This window comes from Herpailurus yagouaroundi, unplaced genomic scaffold, assembly GCF_014898765.1.
Source record: "Herpailurus yagouaroundi ecotype Mexico unplaced genomic scaffold, PumYag 192, whole genome shotgun sequence".
NCBI classification, from domain to species: Eukaryota; Metazoa; Chordata; class Mammalia; order Carnivora; family Felidae; genus Herpailurus; species Herpailurus yagouaroundi.
The window spans coordinates 872099-897655 of NW_024412423.1; the positions used below are offsets into that span (position 1 = coordinate 872099).

A 25557-nucleotide genomic window follows, 5' to 3' on the forward strand; every position below is an offset into this window, starting at 1 on the left:
CCTAAGTCACTTAGAACTGGCTCATGATCAGCTGCACTGGCTCATGGGAAGCCCCGGACAGGGCCACAGACATTCTAAGGATGCGAAATTCCGAGAACACCGGCCTCACATGCAGCTCAGTCCAAACTTAGCGATTCCCATTCTGACCAGTGAGCAGCTCCAGTCAGATGTACCAACCACACTGTTTCTCTTAACCTTGGGCCATTTTGTCCTAAGAATTTCAGTAAGTTACAAACCTCTTCTTGAAGTTTTGAATTCGTCTTTTCCAAGCCATCTATCTTGTTTTGAAGATCCCCAACTGTGCAGCTAGAGAAAATAACATATTAAGTAATGGTGAACTTTAGGAAGGCTGTTTCCCCAACCTCTGAACAATGAGAATAGATTCCTAGGTTTCCTGTATGAAATGGAGAGTTGAGGGGTCTCCGATTAATTCAGAGATGAGAATTCTGAAGACATACGTATGTGTGCGTGTGTATATGTTTATTGAAAAGGTTTCAATGTCTTTCCCCCCAAATATGCTATACATTTCTTTAGCCAGCTGGAAAGAAAATCATTTTTTCTCCCTAACATGGTAGATGGGAACCAAAATGTACTGGCAGTCATGTATCTAAATAATATCCACAACAAGATAATAGTACTTTGGGGTTGTAGGATCAAAGGGGGATCTTTTTTATACTTTGCCTCATTTTTTCAAATATTCTTTAAGTAATATGTACTATGTTCCCACTGAAAAATATGTAAAACGAATGTAAATCTGATAAATAATAATAACGGCCACAATAATGATACAGTACCTTCCTTTTTGGAAGGTCTCTTCTAAGCACTTTATTTATTTCAAATTATTTGTTTGTTTGTTTATTTATTTATTTATTTATTTATTTATTTAATTTTTGAGATTGAGAGAGAGAGAGCACGCAGGGGAGGGGCAGAGAGAGAGAGGGGCACAGAGGATCCAAAGCAGGCTCTGCGCTGACAGTAGAGAGCCCAGAGCCTGATGTGGGTCTCGAACTCATGAACTGTGAGATCATAACCCAAGCCGAAGGCAAACACTTAACCAACTGAGCCACCCAGGGGCCCCTAATTTTTTTCTAATGTTTATCTTTGAGAGCAGGGGAGGGGCAGAGAAAGGGAGACAGAATTCAAAGCAGGCTCCAGGCTCCACGCTAGCAGCACAGAGCTGGATCTGGGGCTCGAACCATGAACCATGAGATCATGACCTGAGCCGAAGTTGGACACTTAACCGACTGAGCCACCCAGGTGCCCCTTCTAAGCACTTTAAGTGCATCAACTCATGTGACCCTCTCCATAATTCTGTGAGTAAATCTTACCGTTACCTATTTCACAGACGAGGAAACCATAACTTTACACTGAAAAACTCACTCAGGTTTCATCCCTGTTTGGAGGGTGCCAGGATCTGAACCTAGTCAGTCTGGCTCGAGAACCTGTACCTTTTGCCACTAACCTGGTGCCTTTTGCCAGTGGGGGGGCGGGGCAAAGAAATAAACCTGGCAAGGTTAATGAATCAAAGTTCAGGCATTAGATAGGACAAAAATTAAAACACGACAAAATGAAAAAAAAAGAACACAAAAGATATAGAGGGAATTACAAGTCTTTAAAGTATGTAATTTTCAGTTCTATTCCAACTGTAACATAGAAAACGTCCCTAAAATTTATGCTTTTCTTCGAAAATATAAATTACACAGGAGCCTGGGTGGCTCAGTCGGTTAAGCGTCCGACTTCGGCTCAGGTCATGATCTCCCAACTCGTGGGCTTGAGCCCCGCGCCGGGCTCTGTGCTGACAGCTCGGAGCCTGGAGCCTGTTTTGGATTCTGTGTCTCCCTCTCTCTCTGCCCCTCCTCTGCTTGTGCTCTATGTCTCTCTCAAAAATAAATAAACATTAAAAAAAAATTTTTAAATAAAATATAAATGACCAAAAAAGACACATCCTCAGGAGAAAAAAACACAGATAAACAACTCAGGAAAAAACTGAAAAGCTGACAAAGTCTTGCCTCAGTAAAGGCTTTGAGCTTCACATTTTCTGATTTCTTTTTTAAAATTGTTTTAAAAAACTAATCTCTACACCCCGTGTGGTGCTCGAACTCACGACCCTGACATCAAGAGTCGCATCTACTGACTGAGCCAGCCAGGCGCCCCATGCTTCACTTTTTCAAGGAGCAAATAATGCTCACGAACCAGACGCTCCTCCTGATTCATTCTGTGAAGATGCATAATCCTGACACCGTGCCAGAGGGGGGAAAAAACTACAGAACAATTAGGTCAGTTCACATATCAAAAATGATCCAGTTACTAAAACTATGATCAAGTAGAGTTTATTCCTGTGACCTGGAAATGGTTCTGTATGAAGAAATCTATTAATAAAAAACCTCCCATCAACAGATTAAGGGATAAAAGTCATGATTGCCTGAATGATAATGAATGTCTGATGAAATCTGACATCTCTTCCTTACAAAACCGGTCAATAAATGAGGGATCTATCAAGGATCTCTCAAAGCAACAGCCAACATCACGCCTCAGGAGAACTTGGAGCATTGTCCCCAGGCACGTTCTGTGAAATGTGCCAGCTCCTTTAGCTGTCTCGTTGGCTTTTGGGGCCAGCGGGGCTGTCCCTTGGAGCACTGCTTATGTGCACTGCCCACTCGGAGGGGATTCAGAGATACAGAGAATAACCTGTCTCCCAAACACATTAGACTGTGAATCTCTGCCCATTCTCCACCAATACCACCATCGGCTAGTGTTTCATGGAACACAGCGGGAGCTTTCCAATTAAAATGAAAAAAATCACAGAAAAGATGCCTGCTGTTGCTACTGAATTGCTGTCGGGGTTTAGCCCTTTTCTCCTGTCCCAATACACCAGAGGGATGTGTGCGGATTCCCTGTAGGAACAGTGCTTCCCATGGCAGTCACTTCCAACCAGGTGGCTGAGGGGTGAGGGGTGAAGACTCAAGGCTTAATTTGTTTGCTTTCTACAATGTCTAACTGCATAAAACAAAGAACCAAAGAACTCCCAAAGCTCCTTATTGAGAAATCATACTCCTCTGGTCTGTACACACAAGCACGCTATGATACCCCTTTTTCACTTGGTTTGGAAAAAAGGTCAGTTATGGCAACTGAAAAATGTTCCACGGAACAATTATTGGGTACTGAGAATTAACTGTGACACTGGAAAAGGGAGTGAGTCCTACCTTAAGTGCCGATTAAGTTCTTCCACGTAATTTTTTTGATCAAGGACATCAGTAATTCTTTCGTGCCTTTTGAAAACAGCATAAAAAAGACAGAAAGTCCTTTAATACATGGTTAATACCTTGTAACCATCTCCCAACCTTCCAGGCACCTCGAAGAAGTACCAATGTCATCATGAAACTAAGGCACAGTCAGAGCTTAGTAATAATGTCTGCCTGGTCCTGGTCCCGGAGTGAACAGAGCAAAGCTGGCCAAGGGTGTGGTGGGGATGGCAGCCAGGTCCTTTGGAGATGCAGGAATGTGGGCAGGCTTCCTGTAGACACCCTCCTGCCTTGTCAGGCCAGGCATTTGGGAGGAGGAGAGAAAGCCATCTGGCATATGAGGTGGAAATACTGACAGCCAGATACAAATGGCCCTCCCTCAAGGTGGCAGATCAAGCTTATGATACTCAAGGGAAAGAGAAATGGCTCAAAAAAGGAGACCAGAGGCTTTTCAAAACATAAAGCTGACTAGCCTGGGTAAAAAAAAGATGTTAATTAAAAAAAAAATTTTTTTTTTAAAATAAAAAATGTTTATTTATTTTTGAGAGAGACAGAGACAGAATGTGAGTGGGTTAGGGGCAGAGAGAGAGGGAGACACAGAATCTGAAGCAGGCTCCAGGCTCTGAGTTATCAGCACAGAGCCCGATGAAGGGCTCAAACTCATGAGCTGTGAGATCATGACCTGAGCTGAAGTCAGACGCTCAACTGAATGAGCCACCCAGGCGCCCCTTAAAAATTGTTTTAATGTTTTTATTCATTTTTGAGACAGAGAGACAGAGCATGAACGGGGGAGGGGCAGAGAGAGGGAGACACAGGACCCAAAGCAGACTCCAGGCTCTGAGCTGTCAGCACAGAGCTCAATGTGGGGCTCAAACTCATGAACTGTGAGATTATGACCTGAGCCGAAGTTGGATGCTTAACCGACTGAGCCACCCAGGCGCTCTTCTTTAACATTTTAAAGTTAGGCATCCCCCTCCACCCCTGACCCCCAATCTCCATATATATATATATATATATATATATATATACACACACACACACACACACACACACACACACACACATACACACACACACATATGTACATACAGGGGATCATTCTACACAGGTTCTTGCCACAGGTGCTGGATTTGTTTTTCAGCACATTTTTTTTCTTTTACCTATTCTGCCCTTCACATAGCTTTTCAGGTAACCCACGTTAATAGTCTGTTGAGCCTATATGCATATGACCATAGTATCTGTCTGTATTATATACATAGATACAGTATGTAATTAAAACAGAAAATACATTAGGGATTTCTTGGGGTTGTTTACAAAAATGACATACAGTTGACCCGTGAACAATACATGGGTGGGGGACGCCAACCCCCTGCACCGCTGAAAATGTGCATGCAACTTTTGACTCCCCCAAAACTTAACTACTCATAGTGTACTGTTGAGGGAAGCCTTACCAATTACAGTCCATTAACATGTATTTTGTATGTTATGTGTATTATATACTATAGCCTTACAATGAAATAAAATAAAATGTTATGAAGAAAATCATAAGGAAGAGAAAATACATTTACAGTACTGTACCGTACTTAACCGAAAAATATCTGCGTAAAAGTGGGCTTGTGCAGGTCAAGCCCATGTTGTTCAGGGGATCAACCGTATATACCCTTCTCAGTATCATACTTTTCTCATTTGATAACACCTTGTGGAAATCCCTCTAAGTCTACTATAACCAGTAGGTCAAATTTGTTCCATAATATCTCATAGAATGGAATATTTTGAATGTTCTGTAATTCATTCAATTATCTCCTATTGGTAGATATCAGTTTATTTCTATTTCTTTACATTATGAGTATAATTTTTGGGGGCTCCTGGGTGGCTCAGTTGGTTAAGTGTCTGACTTTTGATTTCGGCTCAGGTCATGATCTCACACAGTCCCTGAGATCAAGCCCTGCTTCAGGTTCTGCGCTGACAACACAGCCTGCTTGGGATTCTCTGTCTCCCTCTCTCTCTGCCCGTCCCCACTTGTGCTCATGCACACTCTCTCTCTCTCTCTCTCTCAAAGTAGATAAATAAACCTTAAAAGAAAAAAAAAAGAATATTTCTGTTTAAGTTTCAAGTGGGTGAATCCTTATACTCAAGAAGCCTGAGGTATTTGTGGGGTTCCCACTGCCGGATAAGGTGTGCTGCTAGGGCTTGGGGCCTGTGAGAGTCCTTATAAAGAACACATTTGAGAGACAGATAACAGATACGGTAAACTATTCAAGCACAACCCAAGGGTTTACAGTGAGACTCCCTTCCATGCCTGCCTCCTGGCCTCTTCCCCTCACCCACCCAGAACAGCCACTGTTAGTAGGTATCTACGCACCACTCTAGAAATGGTCCAAGCGTGTGGAAATACAACATATAAATGTGGATGCATATTCTTCAGCATAACTCAAATGGTAGCATGTTATATACATTGTTCACTTTGTTTTCTACCCCACCCCGAATGACTCCTTTAAAAGGATGCTCTTGTTAATAATAAGCAGGAAGGAGAGCATAATAAGGAAGGAGAGCATAATAAGCATGGCATGGAGGGACATCCAAGACACACTAGGATCAAGGAATGAGTCCAAGGGCAACTTTTATATATATATATATGTGTGTGTGTGTGTGTGTGTGTATATATATATATATATATATATATATATATATATATATATATGGGAGTACCTATAATGGTACCATCCCACTTATATTCAAACAAACCATAAGGCAAATTATACAACCAATAAATATACACCTGCAAGGCATTTAAAAAAGGCGTGGAAGGAGACATGAGCAGCTTCCTCTGAGGGAGGAGCAGGCACGGGATTGAGCTGGAGATGAGGGGGCAATGTGAATGGGGACATTCCTTTCTACCCTGCAGAGCTTAGCTCCTTGCACAATGAGCACATTCATGTATTACCTCCGTGACTAAAAAATACCTGCTGAAAATGAAAAGGTCGAACAAAGCAAAACAAACGTAGCATTCTTTCCCAGAATTTCATTAAAATTGTGAAGGACAGCAGCAGGCATGCAGTTACTTACTCTTTGCCGCCATCTAGACCCTGTACATCCTTAAGGTAGAGGGAAAAATCGATCACTCCAACCTGATCGACACAAAACGTACAAGTATTAAATAGGAGAAACTTTTTCTGTTTTCCGTAAACCATACATCTTTAAAATTCAAGGCATTTACCTTCCCGTCTCTTTCCTACACACATTTAGTCGGGCTGACCACCTCTACAAAAATAGTAATCAACTGAACAAACAAACCAAGAGAGAGAGAACCCCGCCAACTTCTAGAAGAAAAACTTATCACAAATCAGGATTTAAGGGAAGATTCTGAAGTTTTACCCTCTCGTCAAGACTAGTTTTGTATATTTATTCACTAAGCAGGTTGTTGACAAAGATCAGTGAAGTTCTTTGGGTATAGAGCAATTAAAAAAAAAAGGGGGGGGAGGGCGCCTGGGTGGCTCAGTTGGTTGAGCATCCAACTTCAGCTCAGGTCATGATCTCACAGTTCATGAGTTTGAGCCCCCCATCAGGCTCTGTGCTGTCAGAGCAGAGTCTGCTTTGGATCCTTTGTCCCTTCTAGCCCCCTCTCTCTGTCCCTCCTCTGCTCATGCTCTCTCTTTTTTTTTTTTTTTAATTTTTTTTAATGTTTACTTATTTTTGAGAGAGAGAGAGAGAGAGAGAGAGAGAGAGCGAGAGCGAGCGCGGGGAAGTGGCAGAGAGAGAGGGAGACACAGAATCTGAAGCAGGCTCCAGGCTGTCAGCACAGATCCCGATGTGGGGCTTGAACTCACAAACTGTGAGATCATGACCTGAGCCGAAGTCGGACACTCAGCTGACTGAGCCACCCAGGTACCCCCTGCTCATGCTCTCTTTCAAAAAAAAAAAAAAAAAAAAAAAAAAAAAAGAATAAACATAAAGAAACAAAAAGAAAAAAGAGGCCTGGGTGGCTAGACTGAGGTGGTAAGTAACCTTAGCTGACATTCTGACCCCCTCCTTCCCTAAATTGTGGTGAAATGGTCCCATCTCATTTTCCAGGGGAAATTCTCTGCTGTTGTGAACGAGGGAGAACCAGAGCCCCTCACATCTGAATGTCAAGGGCTTTGTCCAGAAATAAAGCCCTTGAGAGAGAATGAGAGCCTGGTCTGCCACTGTCTGCAACAGCATGAGTAAGTGAAGCCACTTCTTCTTCTTCTTTTTTGTTTTTTTTAAATGTTTTTTAACTTTATTTTTGAGAGAGAGACAGTGCAAGTGGGGGAGGGCACAGAGAGAGGGAGATGAAAACTGGGAAAATGGGGTCCATCAGTAGAGAAATATTGATCAGTTATGTAATAGCCATGTCATGGAGCCCCATGCACCCATCACTAAGAATGCAGTGGGTGGATGTATGACATAATGACATGAAGAAAGCTCCAGGAGAAAATGAGAAGTCCCAGAGTGATATATACAGCATTAACCCTTTACAGTAATACCACTTTGTTAAAGCCACAGCCATGTGTGAGAGTTTCTGCAACTTCTCTGTCACACCTCCCACCAACCTACATTCCTGACCCTTGAACCTGGGCAGCCTCAGTGTCTGTCTTGAGTAAGAAGCAGCAGAAATGATTCCGTGACTTCTGCAGCTACATTAATGGAGGCAACATAAGCTTCTTCCTAGCTCTTCCTAGAGGGGCATATAACATTGAAGTTCTGAGCTTCCCCGAAAGAAGTCTGGCTACCCTGAAGCTACCATGCTGGACACCAAATGGAGAGACCACATGAGGACAGGGGTGCCTGAGAAGCCTCTGCGGTTCCTGTCCCAGCTTCCTGAACCTTCTCAGCCCGAAGACAGATAAGCGATATGAAACAAACCCACATATACAAAAATGCATAGAAAAAGTAGAACTGTTTCTAGAGAGATTTTCCCCCTCAATATTTACCACTATCTATGGGGACGAAAGGGATCAAGGGAGGGGAGGGGGGGAGTTTGAATTTCATTCTTCACTTGATATGCTTCTGTATGAACTTTTTTTCAGCAAGCATGTATTTCTTTTGTAATAAAATTAAATAATAATAAATCGAGGGGGGGCCTGGCTAGCTCAGTCAGTAGAGCATGTGACTCTTGGTCTTGGGGCTGTGAGTTCGGGCCTACATTGGGTGTAGAGATTACTCAAAAATAAAATCTTAAAAACCCTCAACAATAGAAAGGAGAGAGGATTAATACTCAAAGTAGACATTAATGGATCAGAAAGCAAATAAAGCCCTCCTCCCAAAGCAGAAATAATCAAGAGCAAAAGATCAAATGTAAAAGCTGGTTCTTCGAGTTCAATATAACAGACAAATCTCCACCAAATATCATCAAGATTTAGCAAGTGCACAACACTGCCAATGAGAAAAGTGAGATTTTAAGAAGCTTAAGAGAATACTCTCTTATAACCAATAGACCTGAGTGAAATATATCACTTTTGGAAAAATATAAATTACTAAAAAATTGTCCTAAGGGGCACCTGGGTGACTCTTGATTTTGGCTCAGGTCATGGTCTCATGATTGTGAGATCAAGCCTCGTGTCTGGCTCTCACTCAGCGTGGAGCTGGCTTAGTATTCTCTCTCTCTCTCTCTCTCTCTCTCTCTCAAAAAAAAAAAAAAAAGAAATGAATAAAAATAAAAATACAAAAATGTCCTAAGACACAGGAAACCAATACATTGACCAAAAGCTAAATGAAAAAGTGGTCAAACAACTAAGGACCAAAAAACCCATAAAGCTGAAGAGATCATCCCAGTAAGTTCTTACAAACCTTCAGAGGAAAAAATCATTCCTGGTCTAATAAATAGTTGCAGGAATACAGAAAAGAACATTATCCAGCTTATTTTATGAGGTTATATTCCGACACCACAAAGTGGCAAAGACAGTACAATAAAGGAAAACTGAGAACAGTGTCACAAATACAGGGAAACACAAAATTTCCAAATAAACCACAGACATGTTGAATCTAGGAGGACACCAGAAGAGTAATACATGATGACCACTCCTGTAAACCCTGTTTACTTGAGGAATGCAGGGATAATATCACAAAAGGAAACCTATGAATGAATTCAGTTATATTTATGGGTTAAAAGCTAAGACATTTTAGGGGCGCCTGGGTGGCGCAGTCGGTTAAGCGTCCGACTTCAGCCAGGTCACGATCTCGCGGTCCGTGAGTTCGAGCCCTGCGTCGGGCTCTGGGCTGATGGCTCAGAGCCTGGAGCCTGCTTCCGATTCTGTGTCTCCCTCTCTCTCTGCCCCTCCCCCCTTCATGCTCTGTCTCTCTCTGTCCCAAAAATAAATAAACGTTAAAAAAAAAAAAATTAAAAAAAAAATGCAAAATAAATTAGATTGGCACAGTACTTTCTGAACATGAGAAAAAGGATCCCTCAGACATCAGTAGCAAACATTCATGGTGACCTATGAGAGGCACTGTGCTAAAGAACAAACCAGGGAAATGCATGGAAGTGTGGGATCATATATCATACACCTGAAACTAATGTAACACTGTACGTTAACAATACTGGAATTTAAAATAAAATTCCAGGGGCGCCTGGGTGGCGCAGTCGGTTAAGCGTCTGACTTCAGCCAGGTCACGATCTCGCGGTCCGTGAGTTCGAGCCCCGCGTCGGGCTCTGGGCTGACGGCTCGGAGCCTGGAGCCTGTTTCCGATTCTGTGTCTCCCTCTCTCTCTGCCCCTCCCCCGTTCATGCTCTGTTTCTCTCTGTCCCAAAAATAAATAAACGTTGGAAAAAAAAAATAAAATAAAATTCCAGGGGCGCCTGAGTGGCTCAGTGGGTTGAGTGTCTGACTTCAGCTCAGGTCATGATCTCACGGCTCGTGAGTTGGAGCCCTGTGTCAGGCTCTAGGCTGACAGCTCAGAGCCTGGAGTCTGCTTCAGACTCTGTGTCTCCCTCTGTCTGCCCCTCCGCTGCTTGCACTCTGTCTCTCACATTGTCTCAAAAATAAACATTAAAAAAATTTTTTTTTTAATAAAATTCCACTGTGAGCACAGACCTACATATGGAAATGCTATTTAAGATTTTCAAAAAATATTTTGAGACAGAGCAAGAGCTCACAGTCAGGGGAGGGGCAGAGGGAGAGAGAGAATCCTAAGCAGGCTCCACTTGGCGAGGAGCCCGACTCTGGGCTCAATCTCATGACCTTGAGATCATGACCTGAGCTGAAATCAAGAGTCAGAGGTTTCAGTGACTGAGCCATCCAGGAGCTCCAATGTTATTTAAAACTAAAAATGAATGAAGCAGGCTACTACTGTCATTTCAGAGGACTCTTTAAAGTTTCCCTCAGATTGTCTCTTAAATAACGGTAACCATAACAGTACAGAATTAAAAAAAGAGGTGCCTGGGTGGCTCAGTGGGTTGGGCATCCAACTTCAGCTCAGGTCATGATCTTGCAGCTCGTGGGTTCGTGCCCTGCGTCGGGTTCTGTGTTGACAGCTCAGACCCTGGAGCCTGCTTTGGATTCTGTGTCTCCCTCTCTTTCTGCCCCTCCCCTGCTCACACTCTGTCTCTCAAAAATGAATAAACGTTAAAAAAGTAAAAAATAAATAAAATAAAAATAGAAAAAGACCAGAACAGAATGCTTTATCATATCTATTATTTGATAAGAGTCACAATTGAGTTTTTATTTTGGAATCTAACAAAGTGATGTTCAAGTTCACATGGCAGAATGGACAGCCTGAACTATATCTGAAAAGGAAATAAACAAAGTAGGCAGGAGGTGAGCGACTAGAATGTAAAACATACTATGTGGCTCTGGTAAATTAAAGACTGTGTTACTGGCATAGGAATAGAGAGATTCAGAGACTAGACCTCTGAGTCCAGAAATAAACTTCAGTAGATTTTGGATATTTCACTCATGATAAAGGTGAAATTCCAAATTAGCAGAAAAATATATTTACTACATGACATTGAGAAAACTGGTTTACTATTGTAAAAGAAACCTAGACTCCCACTTCACACTATGTCAAAACAAATGACACACGTTATTTAAATGTAAAAAAACAAACAAACCAGTTTTTAAAAAATTACATTAATTTTTAGATGGGGACAATACCTTAGAAAGTATAAAGAAAAAGTCCATTAAATTTGATGGCACCAGCAGGGGTGCCTGGCTGGTTCAAGTTGTTAAAGCATGCAACTCTTGGTCTCAGGGTCATGAATTTGAGCCCCATGTTGGGTGTAGAGATTACTTAAAAATAAAATCTTAAAAAAAAAAATCAAATAAATTTGAATGCCAAAAAAAATTATTTTTTTCCTTGCAGAGAAAACCAGCTGTAAGAAACCAGCAAAAAATTTATAACAAAAATTCTGACAATTAATATCATTAATCTATAATAAAGGAGTGGGAAAAAATGGAAGACACACAAAAATGGGAAAAGGAATAGGGATGGGGAGTCACAAAAGCTGAACCACCAATGTCATATAAAGCATGCAAAAAATACTTGACCTCCTGAGTCCTCAAAAATATAAATTCGATGGGGTGCATGGCTGGCTCAGTTGGTAGAACATGTGACTCTTGATCTCAGGGTCGTGAGTTCAAGCCCCATGTTGGCCATGAAGCTTACATTTATTTATTTATTTATTTATTTATTTATTTATTTATTACATGTATTTGTTTTTATGTATATTTAATATATTTTTAAGTCTATTTATTTATTGAGAGACAGAGAGACTGCAAGTGGGGTAGGGACAGAGAGAGAATGGGAGAATCTCAAGCAGGCTCCTTGCTGTCAGTGCAGAGCCTGACGTGGGGGGTTGAACTCACAAAACTGTGAGATCATAACATGAGCTGAAATCAAGAGTCAGCTGCTTAACTGACTGAGCCACCCCAGTGCCCCTGAGCCTACTTTTAAAAATAAAAACATGTTGGGGCGCCTGGGTGGCTCAGGTCATGATTTCACGGTTCACAAGTTTTGAGCCCTGTGTCGGGCTCTGTGTTGACAGCTCAGAGCCTGGAGCCTGCTCTGGATTCTGTGTCTCCCTTTCTCTCTACCCATCCCCTGGCTCATGCTCTGTCTCTCTCTCCCTCTCAAAAATAAATAAACATTACAAAAATTTTTTTAAATAAAAAAAAAAATAAAAAACATGTTTATAAAAAAATGCAAATTTGAGATGCGCTGTTTTTGTCTATCAGATTGAAAAAAGACCAAGAAAGCCCACCATGACATCACAATACTCATGTAGAATGTTTACTGTGACACAGTAGTCCCAAAATTTATCCTAAGGAAATCAATGGACAATAGTACAAAGAGGTATGAGGATGTTTACAATACTGTTGTTGTAATATGGAATCAACCTAAGTTAATAAGGTACTGGTTAAATGAATTATGGCACATTCATAAAATGGAATACAGGCATACCTCATTTTATGCTTTATTTGTACTTTGCTTAATTGTACTTTGCTTTATTTTGCTTTGTTGTACTTGGTGGACATTCCTTTTTTACAAATTGAAGGTATGTGGTAACCATGTGTTGGGCAAGTCTATCAGCATCATTTTCCCAACAGCATTTGCTTACCTTGTGTCTGTGGTTCACATTTTGGTAATCATGTATTTCAAACTTTTCCTACTTTGTTATGATGATCTGTGATCAGTGACTATGACTTGTTGAAAGCTCAGATGATGGTTAGCATTTTTCAGCAGTGAAATATTTAAATTAAAAAAAAAATATTTATTTACTTTTGAGAGAGAGAGAGAGAGAGAGACAGAGCATGAGCAGGGAAGAAGTAGAGAGAGAGGGAGACACAGAATCCGAAGTAGGCTCCAGGCTCTCAGCTGCCAGCACAGAGCCTGACATGGGGCTTGAACCATGAGCCATGAGATTGTGAGTTGAGCCAAAGTCGGATACTTAACTGACTAGGCACTCAGCAATGAAATATTTTAAAGTACGAACATTAATTTTTATTTAACTTATTTTTATTATTTATTTACACATTTTTTTAGGTATGATGTTATCACATCACACACCTGATAGGTTATAACTTGTATATGTACTGAGAAACCAAAAAACAAAACCAAAGCCAAAAAACCCTCCATGACTCGCTTTATTGAGATACTCGCTTTATCGCAGAGGTCTGGAACTGAATTCATAGTATCTCTGAGGTGTGCTTGTACTGTGCAGCCATTTAAATAGTTTATATCTCGGGCGCCTGGGTGACTCAGTCAATTAAGTGTCCGACTCTTGATTTCGGCTCAGGTCACAATCTCATGGTTCATGGGTTCCAGCCTGGTGTTGGGCTCTGCTCTGTGTCAGTGCGGAGCCTGCTTGGAATTGTCTCTCCCTCCCTCTCTACCCCTACCCCACCATGCTCTCTCTCTCTCTCTCTCTCAAAATAAATAAACTTAAGAAAAAAAAAAAAAGATTTATATCTCAGGGCACCCAGGTGGCTCAGGGTTAAGCGTCGGACTCTTGATTTTGGCTCAGGTCATGATCTCACTGTTTGTGAGTTTGAGCCTCCTGTGGGGATTTGCACTGTCAATGCAGAGCCTGCTTGGGATTCTGTCTTTCCCTCTCTCTCTGCCCCCTTCCTGCCCACCCTCCTGTGCATGTGTGCACTGTCAAAATGAATAAAATAAGCTAAAAGTAAATAAATAAATGGTTTATATCTCTACTGACATTGAGAGCTATGTGGGACATAGTGTGAAATAAACAAAATTACAAAATGGTGTGTCTGGAATAATCATATTTTGGTTGAACAAAAGTCCAAATACCTTTAATAAAAGATATAAACATACACCCCCTATTCTTGTGCTGGAAGGATAGATATCAAAATGTAACACTGTATTACTCTCTGAATATGGGATTATGTGTGAAGTTTTGTTTCTTTTCAAATACTTGTCTGTATTTTTTGAAAAATTTTCAACATGCAAAAACAATAAAACTATTGGGGAAGAAAGGGGGGAGAGGTTATAAGAAAAAAAACAAAACAAAAACAAGCTGACCTGGGTATGGAGGGATTAGAGGAAGCTTTAGATTCTTCAGATCCAAACTTGTGGCAGGAAGAAGGCTGGGCATTGGCCCAACCACAGCTACAGATGCTATGAACAGGGGTGGAGGTCGGGATGGGTCGGGGTGTCTCTCCCCGTCACACATCTATTGTCACTGCCACCAGGAGAGTAGGGCTCAACCCTGGTCACCTGCTCCCATAAGGAAGAAAGCCTCCCAAGAGGGCTGTCTCACCCATCAGGGCATTCTGATCTGTGCTGCCTGCTTTCATTTGCACCCCATTGTATCATCTCACTTCCCAAATCTCTCCTGACTCTACCTTCCTAGTCCCCATCCAACCTTTGGGACTTTGCTCACTGTTTTTGCTGTCTCCACTGTTGGCCCCTTCTAAACTTATGACCTGGATGGCTGCTAGATTGCTCTTTCTCTAAGCTGGGCCCAATCATTTCAGTACACTGCTTAAAAACCTCCAATGGCTTCCTTTTTTTTTTTTTTTTTTTAGTTTATTTATTTATTTTGAGAAAGAGAGACAGAGACAGAGAATCCCAAGTAGGCTCCACACTGTCAGTGCAGAGCCTGACATGGGACTCGAACCCACGAACTGTGGAGATCGTGACTTGAGCCGAAATCAAGAGTCAAAATGCTTCACTGCGCTACCCAGGCAGCCCTCTGATGGCTTCCCAAGGTTCCAGACACAAAAGACAAACCCTTTCGCAGGACACCGATGGCCTGGAAACTGAGCCCAGCCTCTACCTTCATTTCATGTGCCTCTGTGCCTTGGCCCAGACTTCCCCTTCCCCGGGGGGCTTCCCCCTCTGCCCCAGCCTTCCAGTAGACACCCTCTACCATTTGCCCCTTTCTTCGGCTCAGCCCATGTCCTCAGATCTTATGGAAAATCCCTGGCCCAAAGAAGGCATTCCACTTAGAGCCAAGATTCCTATTTTACCTGAGAATCCAAGTCTTCTCCTTTTAAGCAGAGATTGGCATCGAGAACATTGAGTCCCACCAGCAGACCCACAATCACCATCCCTTCCTCTTCCATCATCAATGCCTCAGGCTCATAGAACTCACTGAAAGAGATTGACACAGCAGAAGGCTTCTGAGGAAGGGATGTTCACCACCCCATCTCCCTGACATGCATCCCTTTTTATCTCCCAGCTGACAGCTGGGCTGCCGGCTTCACCAGAAGCCAGAAACTACCTGGTGTCCATTTCCTCCTGCCCCCACCTGCTTCAAGTGCTGCTATTTCTTCTCTGGCCTCTCTTCTCTTCCTGTGGTTGAGAATGGGCTCCTCCCACCTCTAGTCTAAGGCTGACTCCTCCATCTGGACCCTGGACCCTGGTCCTTCTCACCTCCTCTTGGCTCCTCTGTTCCTGACCATCACTCTGCCCTTCCTTTCTCTGCTGGCTCCTTTTTCTGCACTGTGAGGAACTATTTCTACACTCATGTTAGCCGGAAGCAGGTTTCCACAGCTCCCCACATCCAAGAATAAAACCCTTCCCTCTTCCCTGTGTCCCACGGAGCAACACTGGATGCTTTTACTTTCTTACCTCCCGAGTCACCTCAGCCATTCATAGTGGGGCCCCATTCCCTGTCTACTACTGCTTCTGGTCACCAGTGATGTGCTAGTTTACCAGCTGTGTGTGTGTGTGAGTGCATGAGAACTTATCATCTTAAGAATTAGTTCGTTAGGTCATAGGGATGAAAGGTCCAGCATAGGGAATACAGTCAATGGTGCTGTGGTAACTCTGCACGGCGACAGAGGGTAACTACACTTGTGGTGAGTACAGCATCATGGTGTAGACTTGTGGAATCACGATGTTGCACACCTGAAACTATGTAACGTGTGTCAACTATAAGTCAATTAAAAAAAAGAATTAGTTCATTAGAACACAATCTGTACCTCGAAGCTACTCAGTGTGACTTTACTCACAGTGCAAAGTATGTGAAATATTTGAAATTGCATTTATCATGTTAAAGATATAATCAATAATAAGCCATGACTTAAAATGTGGCAAATTTTGAGTGGCAGGCCATACTATAAAAGCTACTTTCAACTCAATTAGACAAAAAGATTAACTCTAGAGAGATTCTTCCCTTATAAATGCTCATGTTCTAGAGAAAATTCCTTTTATGAAGATATTTTTGTTTACATACGTTTATATGTACATATTTTATAAATTTATATTTATATATTTATAAATATCAAAAATGAACCAGTCTTGGGCACCTGGTGACTCAGTCGGTTAAGCATCCGACTCTTGAATTTCAGCTCAGGTCATGATCTCATGGTTTGTGAGATCAAGCCCCATGTTGGGCTCTGTGCTGACAGTGCGGAGCCTTCTTGGGACTCTCTCCCTCTCTCTCTCTGCCCCTCCCCTGCTCTCTCTCTTTATCTCAAAATAAATAAACATTAAAAAAAAAATGAACCAGTCATAAATTTCAGAGACAGCCAGTTAGTCATTACTGATGTTAAGAGATATAAAATTTTACAAACTGGATATGGAATCCTAAGATAGGTAATATCTTGAAAAAAGCAGGATTTTATACTTTAAAGTTGTTCACTGCATCTGGTTTTAAAGTCATTTTTTCCCTGTTATCAAGTCAAATAAATAACATTTTGTTGAAGCTTAACTGAGTAGGCTGTCAGTTACCTAATCACAGGGATTTTGAAGAATGAGTTTCAAAATGACTTTTCAAAATGAAAAGTAAGTATGACTCTTCATTCAAAAGGACTTTCAGATACCCGTGCTTACAAACTGAAATACTCTTTTAAAACTAAGCCACAGGAAATTTATGATGAATAATAATTCAAATAAAAGCTGTGTATGTTGTATACTCGTTTCAATTCAAAACAATCTACAGAACTATGTTCTAATTATTTACAGAGCGAAAGACAAGCAAAGATAGGGGTAAAAAAATACCTTAAGAGATGTTTATTGTCTATAAGCACTTTCAGATAATCTGCCAGTTTCTTTTGCATGAGTGCAAGATAAAGCCATGCTCTGCCTCTTCCCACAGCTGTCCTAGAATTCAGAGAATCAAACTGTTAAGGTGTTAACACCAAAAACCCCTCAAACCCCACTTTAAAGAGATACACATATTCACACATGTACATGCACATCAACATGAACACAGAGAACACTGTAAGAATAGTGGCTTTGGGGGTTGGGTGGAACATACGGTCTGTGAAAGCCCAGAAAACAGCTCTTTGGGTACAATTTGAATTTTGTATCATGGACGTGTACTTTTTGTCTGGTTGGTTTTTTTTTTTTGATGCAAAAAGATGATTTTATTAAAGCATGGGGACAGGACCCATGGGCAGGAAGAACTGCCTATTTTGACAAAAGAGTGAGAATAAAAACCACTCTTAATCCTCAAAAATCTGATTTCTGGAACAAATACAATTAGGTAAACCTTTACATATATTCATAAAATTTCACAGGGGGCCAGGAAATACCAGATTAGGTTTGTATGTCAGACATAGGTCATGATGTCATGATGTGGGGTTTGAGCCCTGCATCAGGCTCTGCACTGGCAGTATTGAGCCCACTTGGGATTTTCCCTCTCTCTCTCTCTCTCTCTCTCTCCCCCCCGCCTCACTTGCTTTCTCTATCTCAAAATGAATAAAACTTAAAAAAAAAAAAAAAAGAAAAAATTCTGGGTGACAAATCATACTGCAAAAGATATTTTCATTTATCTATTTGTTTGTTTGTTTATTTACTTGGTGGGGGAGGAGCAGAGTGAAGAGACAATCCTAAGCAGGCTCTATACCCAGTGTGGAGCCTGATGCGGGGCTCAGTCTCACAATTGTGAGATCATGACCTGAGGCCAAAATCAACACTCAGATGCTTAACCAACTGAGCCACCTAGGAGCTCTGATATTTTTTCTTTAAAAAAAATTTTTTTTTGAGAGAGAGAGAGGGCAGGGGAGGGGCAGAGAGGAGGAGAGAGAATCCCAAGCAGGCTCCCCACTGTGAGTGCAAAGCCCAATGCGGGGCTCAAACCCACAAACTGTGAGATCATGACCTGAGCTGAAATCAAGAATCAGACGCTTAACAGACTGAGCCACCCAGGTGCCCCACCCTGGTATTTTCATTTTAGACAGGGGAACTGAATTTTGGGCAGATTCCTCTCAGGATGCAAAAATTCATCCTACAAGTTTCAAACAACCTTAAACAACCCCTTCCCCCCAAAAAAACCCCACTAGTCATAACTTCCAAAATAATACCAAAATTTGAGAACTTTCATTACTATTTAATGAAATAGTTAAAAAAAAAAAAGTCCTTTCCCATGCAGCCCCCTGTGAGGCTACTCCCGGAGGCATCAAGGAAAGGGAACTATTGTATATTTCCTCTTTGGCAGACAGGGTAGGATTTTGGTACCTAAGCCTGTTTAGCAGCCAGAGTTAATAGGGGAACAGAGTAGTGGGTTTAGCTGACAGTGAGCTCTTTGTTAGCATAAGGCTTCAAAAGTGCCTCCCATGCATAACTGGAAACAGAGGTCTGAGCGTAGGAGGGACTGTTCTACTCCGACCTGAACACGCTGGGACTTGGTCTAGCTGCTTCACTCCTGAGGGAGTAAGCTGGTCGGAAGGGGTGGGCAAACAGGACCACATAAGTATGAAGCAAAGCAGAAGACGAGGGAAGTGCATGACAGATCACCAAATACAGATTTGAAGGCTGTCATGTACAAAAGGCTTTCACCTTCTGTGGTACAAGCCCAGAGGACTGAACTAGGGACAGGGACAGAGGCTTAAATTTCATCTTGATAAGAATGCATAGGGTTCTGTAGCAATGGAGGTCAATGGGCTTTAGAAGGTTCCAGAGTCCTGCAGACCTGTGTTCTCTTCCTGGCTCTACTACTCACTTGTCAACGGACCTTGGGCAGGTTACGTAGCTACTCAGTCTTAGTTTCTGTACTTATCAGTGGGGATTCCAACAGCTTTCCCAGAGGCTTGTTGAGAGGGATTAAATGAGATCCTGAAATGTCCTTAGCACAACTCCTGGCACATGGCAGGCCCTTAGTGAATGCTGGTTATTATCATTATCTCAAAATGGAACAGGCTAGGTCCTTGGGAGAAGCATCAGAGGCTGGACAGTCGTGTCCCCCTCTGGGAGACTGCAGGGTGCTCTTTTGTATCGGCCCAGGGATCTCTAGGTCCCTTTCTAGTTCCAAATTTCATGATGATGCCTTGTTTGTATTCTGTCCAGTTTTTTATTTTGAGCCTATGCATGGGGAATCCTGAGGCAAACCCAGACATGGCAAATGATTTGTCAGTCTCACCTTTTCACAAATGTCTCATGTCCCAGAATCGAAAATCTGGCCCGAACTACACTATTCAGAAAGGTGCCCAGATGTATCTGAAGCACGGATTCCCAGGAGTGTAATGATGACTCCTTTTACTTCTGTAACCGCTCCTCAGGTGACAACACCTTTTCTTTTTTAAAGTAATCGCTACACCCAACATGGCGCTTGAACTCAAGAGTTGCATGCTCTACTGAGCCAGCCAGGTGCCCCACCACATCTCTTCAAACTACGTGACCTTGTGTGACAAGCAGGAATCTTTCAAACCCCATTTGAAAGATAAGGGAACTGAGGCTCAGGGAGGGGCAAATCTTGCTGAAGATTTTGACGATTATGAGCATCAGGGCTGGAACTAAAGTTTAAGTAGAGTGTGGCTCATGCTACAATTTGTTCTGAATTAGAAAAAGTTTTATCAGCAAGTAGTTGAGAAGTGGGTAAATACAAGGTTTTCTGTTTTTGTTTTTGTTTTTGTTTTTAACATTAAGTCAGTGTAACTGCTTCTCACTCACTTTAATTCTGGCAGATTTCTGACACTGGTGGCTATATCTGATGCTTCTGGACAAAGTTTCTCCACCAGCTCCAAAGGACCAAAGAAAGATTTATTTTGGCCAATGAAACTCTTCTTGACTAAAAGGGAAAACAAAAGTGTTATTTATAAGAACAGGTTGCAAAATGTCTTCAGGTGTCCACTGTCTCTCTCCCAAAAGCCAAACAGACAATGCACGACTCTACCACTTAATCCTGATTTAGTCTCAGGGACTCAGATGCCAGGTAACAAACGAGCTCTCCCTTCCTCTGGTGACAGGGTTTCTCTGATATCCCGACTAGGTTCTTACTCCAAGTATTTACTGCCCATGAAATAAAACAAGTATCTCATATCTGTATTGCTTGTAGAAAGCCTTCCCCTTTCTCCCTCCTACCTGATGTCAAAATCAATGCTCAAATTATCCCCACCGTCCCTCAACTGACCTGCTGACAATAATCTTCTAATGGGTCTTCTTGCTCCCAATACGGTCGACTCCCCACCCTTACAATCTGTTCAAACACGTGGAAGTTGTTTTAAAAATGTAAGTCAGGTCATGTTTTCCCTTGCTTAAAATCCTCCGGATACAGTTGGAATAAAATCCGACTCCTCATATGACCTATAAAGGTCTACACCATCCAGCCTTCCCCCACCCCCCAATCTATTTCCCTGACCTCATCTCCCCGCACTCTCCCTCTGAGCCCTCTGGTATCTTCCTCAAACCAAGCTTGGTCTCACTCAGGACTTCTGCACCCGTTTTTTTCTCCCTCAGGAATGCTCTTGCCCCAAATCTCTGCACGGCTAACTCTCTTTTGGGTCTCAGCTCATAGTTCCCCAGCAAGGCCTTCCCCTCTCACTCTAGTAGAAACCCATGTTGCTTCCTTGAATTTGTAGCATTTTGTAATTAAGTTTGTTTCTGCCTTTACTGTCTGGTCCTCTAGAACTGTGCTGTCAGAGGTAGTCAGTGGCCACATGTGCTACTGAGCACTTGAAGTGTAGCCAGTGCAATCGCGATGTAAAACAGTGGGTTTTTAAGCCTTAGTATAAAAAAGAATAATGTAAAAATCTCATTAATAAGGCTTTTAAATATTGTGTGTAAAAATCATATTTTGGATATACTGCGGACAAAAAAGTATGTTCTTAAAATTAATTTCACCTGTTTATTTTCACTTTTTTTTTTTTAAACGTGACTAGCAGAACAGTAAAAATTGCACATGTAGCTGACCTACCAGACAGTGCTGCTCTAACTGTCACTTATTGAGGGCAGGGACGCTTGTCGGTTTTGTACACTGCTGTTATCCCAAGCACCAAGAACAATGTTTGGCACTGATGAATGCCTGCTGAGCAAACAGCTAGCCCGAATTTCCACGCCCCCGAACGCCCCCCCTCAGGCTTACCTTTCAGCCCGTGTTTGAGGCAGTGCTCCATCACTACAAAGAATTGCTGCAAGGGGGCATGGTCCGCATCCAGGCTGCGGCCCAGGCTCAGGGCAGACTGGAGCAAGACTTTGACGCTGAGTTTCATCATGTGCATCAAGTTGGCACGCTCCTCCATCATCTGGCACTTGGAAGCTGTTGGGGCACAAACAGGGACAGCTTCGTTAGTGGGCTGAGTGTGTTCCCGGGTGAGGACTTTAGATGCAGGGCAATGGATGGAAGATCGTCCAGGCGGGGCCAGGCAATCTGTTCTGAGCACGGACGTGCGGCAGGACGGATAACTGGGTTTCGCAGTCAAACGGCCTCTGATCCCTGGAGGTCATAGATGCACCCGGGCAGCCTAAGCCGCGGGTCAGTTTCCCGAGACCTTTCCCAGGCGGCTCCGCGCGTTGCTAAGGCGACCGTCCTACTAAGACTTGCCGAGATTGGCCTTTCCCACACCCAGTATTCCATTTTTGACCAATGGAAGGGGGCAAACTCCAGGAAGCCCCGCCCCAAGATAGAAGGCGAGCTGGGGGAAAGCGTTCCGCCCCTGAACACTCCAATTGGACGAGCTCAGCTAGAGGCCACGCCCACGAAGCTCACGGGCGCCATTTTGCATCCTCTGCCCGAGTTCCCTTCGTCTTCAGCCTGTTCAGAAGGTCAACTGAACCGGCTCTTTTGTCCCATGGTGTCAGCCCAAGTGTCTTCGGGGAGGCCTCTGCCCCTCAGTTCCAGACTCAAATTCTCGTTGTTGCCCGTCAACTGTTGCCCACAGCTACGAGTTTTACATTTGTGGGTAAAACCGTTAGAATCAAAAGAACTGCTACGTTTCCATTTCAGCTCCATTAACGTCGCTTTGTTTTGAGAGTAAAAAAAGGTTTGTCGGCTGTATCAGATATCCATGACAAATGTTTACCAGGTGTCCCCCTAATACCCAGAAACCTGTCATCCTGGAAATTAAAAATGTAGACTCCATGCTATTAACCGAGTCCTGGCAGAAAAAACAGAGCCGCGCGCGTCCCTCCTCACCCACGCCAACATTTAGTCTTAAATATTTGACAACTGGATGGGCGAGGGAGTCGTATTGTTTTAGTTTGCAGCTGTTGATTACCAATGAGGTTAAGTAGCTTTTCATGTTTATCCTCTCCTAGTATTCTGTGACTTGCCTGCTAAATCTTTTACGTTTCTCGCTGAACTGTCTTATTGATCTGTATAAATTAATAGTGATATTAATCTTTTATAGCTGTTTTATTTCACGGTCATTAATATGAACATAAAGATAGCTAAAAGAGCACATCATGTATAGCTTAAATTGAAAAGAACTACATAATGAATTATGACCGTGAATTACTTTCAGAGAATCCTATGTATTATATTTATAAATTCGAAAACTTTAATGAACTGGATGATTGGCAAAGGAAATAAAAATTGTAAAACCTCATTAAGAGGAGGGAAGAACCCTGAGTGGAGCAGTAAACATAGAAGCAATTTGTAAAGATTTACTGCTGAAGAAGGTACCACGCCCAGTTCTGTAAACCACACTGGTCTTCTAATCACAATACATATCCAGGATTCCTGCGCAGGGCTATGCAAGCCCAGGAGCTTGAAGGAAATCCGTTTCCAGCTCAAGTGTGACAGTTCCACAGGACAACCTGATTTGAAAGAGGGCTTCAAATACCTCCGTTCTGATCTTAGTACTTTCTAATTGAAGTTCTTTCCAGCTTATGTTACCTCTGGCAGAAGGCTGCGTTCAGAAACCACCCCCTCAGGCAATAAGGACTGCCCTGAGCCAGCAAGACCCCACGTGACTGACTCGAAGACCAGGATAGACTTGACCTTTACTGTCCACCTGTCTGTACTCACCGGCCTTTGTCCCACATTTTCCTTACACAAATCTGTATTTTCAGCACTTTGTAAATCGCTTTTGAAAGGCTAGTCCACTGTCTTCCCGGTGTTGGCCTCATGGAAATAAATTCCTTTCTGCTTCACCACCCATTGTCTCTCTGCCTTTGGATTTTGTCAGTGGTGAGTGGCCGAACCTGGTGTGTTTTGAAACCCCGGAGGCCAGTGCTCTTGAACCTCTGTGCCCTGGATACAGATTCCCTCCCTATCCCACATCTTCCTTTTTATGCATTGACCTGGGGTCCACAAAGTCCCACACACCAAATGGAGGTGAAGCCTTCTTTGATAATTCATCAAATCATCCAAAACATGAAGAGCTTCCAATCTCTCATTGCTTTATTGTACTTAGTTAAGGAAACCTAGTCTTGGGGGAGAGGGAAGGTCTCTAGCTCTCTAATGGGTATCCCAAATTTAGAAAGTTATAAATTTTCCCCTACAAATACATGTAATTATTCTCATCCAGTCTCAATACTCCTCCCTAGGATATACCATTAACTTGATGGACATGTGCCATAAATTAAATAGGCCAAAACTGTAGCTCCATGTTTTCAATGAAACTGGATTTGAAGTACACATAAACTATGTCTTTTTGTCAAAAAATGTTGTATTAGCAAAGCTGTAATGAAATAAGCAACACCTAGGTGTCCCCAACTGTTTTGAGTGTTGTGGTCTAAACATGTAACTAAATGAAAGAATTACAAGTATAATTTTCACTTGATAAGTCTTAGTAAAGCCTTAAAAATGTGTTTTTATTTTTTAAAATTTATTTATTTTGAGAGAGACAGAGACTGCACAAGTGGGGGAGGGTCAGAGACAGAGGGAAGACTGAGAATCCCAAGCAGGCTCTACACTGTCGGCGCCGAGCGACTGTCAGGCTCAAACTCACTAAACCATGAGATTATGACCTAAGCCGAACACAAGAGTCAGCTGCTTGACCGACCCAGGCACCGCAAGCCTTTAAAAAAAAATAAAGTTTACTTATTTTTGAGAGAGAGTGAGATGGGGATGGGCAGAGAGAGAAGGAGACCGAGGTCTAGGAAGCAGGGTCTACACTGACAGTTTGAGCCTGATGTGGGGCTCAGACTCACAAACCATGAGATCATGACCTAAGCTGAAGTGGGATGCTTAACTGACTAAGCCACCCAGGCACCCCTTGGTAAAAACTTTTTTGGGGGAACCTTTTTTTGGTAACTGATCAGTCTCCTTTATTCTATATCATCCCATTAGAGTTTTATTATTTTTACACAGGCACTGTGAAATGCTTAAGATATAGATTACTAAATAAAAAAATTAAAAAGAGATCTCAGTACAGAAAATACATTTAATAAATTAAAGTAAAAACCAAAGATCTGGGGAGATCCAAGAGAGCAAAACAAGCCTTAACCAAAAACATCTGGAAATACCCAAGGAACTAGTCTTTTGACCCATATTCTCTTGGCTTCCAGTGACCATATTTAATAATAAGCACATCAGCCAAAAAAGGGCAACAAATAGTTTAATGGTTTAAAAGATAAGCAAATGTATTTTGTACTGTACCAAGTGCTACTTTCAATAGATCCATTAAAATAAATATGTGAGAAATGTTAATAAAAGTGATGGTTGCTCAATCCAAATTAATGTTAGATATACAGTTTATAGCATTTTATTACTGCTAGTGTTTTAAATCTGTATGGACAAATTCAAGTACTTCAGTAGTTTCTTACACTTTATAGAAAACCTACCACAGTTTCAAATGCTTTTCAGCGTAAGTATCTTAAGAAATATTATAAATAATTGTTCGAATGTTAACTAGGTGCTATGGTCTTAAAACAGGCCACTTCCAAAAAGTCTAATAATTATGGATTATCATAGTAAGGAACTTTTTGAGAAACTTCTTTAATATCACTGAGTTGCGTCCTTTGCAAGTCAGGTGATTTTCTTTTGCTTTGAACAAAAAGTAACAAAAAAATAATTTTTGACAATAGATCAGTGTGATTTGGGGCACATAACTTGGAAGGAATTAAAAAACTTGACAACATTACTATGACAAGATTATTCATTTCTATTTCTTTTTATATGAACCAGGCTTCTCAGGGATCACATCTATAAAAGACCAAAACACAGGAATAAAACTGATGCTGAATCCTATCATATTTTATCAGTAAATCACATATTTTCATCTAC

The 25557-nt window shown here is 42.0% G+C and overlaps 1 protein-coding gene across 2 annotated transcripts in view; it reads right to left on the bottom strand.

The window, feature by feature from the left end:
- The window catches only part of RUFY1 (RUN and FYVE domain containing 1), a 59496-nt gene that overhangs the window by 27429 nt on the left and 6510 nt on the right, over nt 1-25557 (bottom strand). The window contains exons 2-8 of one of the 2 annotated variants that reach the window (XM_040444197.1): nt 21472-21645; nt 20061-20178; nt 17169-17270; nt 15191-15314; nt 6309-6370; nt 3204-3269; nt 237-306 (exon numbers count right to left, since the gene is read on the bottom strand). In XM_040444197.1, the coding sequence (XP_040300131.1) occupies nt 237-306; nt 3204-3269; nt 6309-6370; nt 15191-15314; nt 17169-17270; nt 20061-20178; nt 21472-21645 (716 nt within the window). The remainder of the gene's footprint in view (nt 1-236; nt 307-3203; nt 3270-6308; nt 6371-15190; nt 15315-17168; nt 17271-20060; nt 20179-21471; nt 21646-25557) is intronic. The other variant, XM_040444198.1, reaches the window with a different exon arrangement.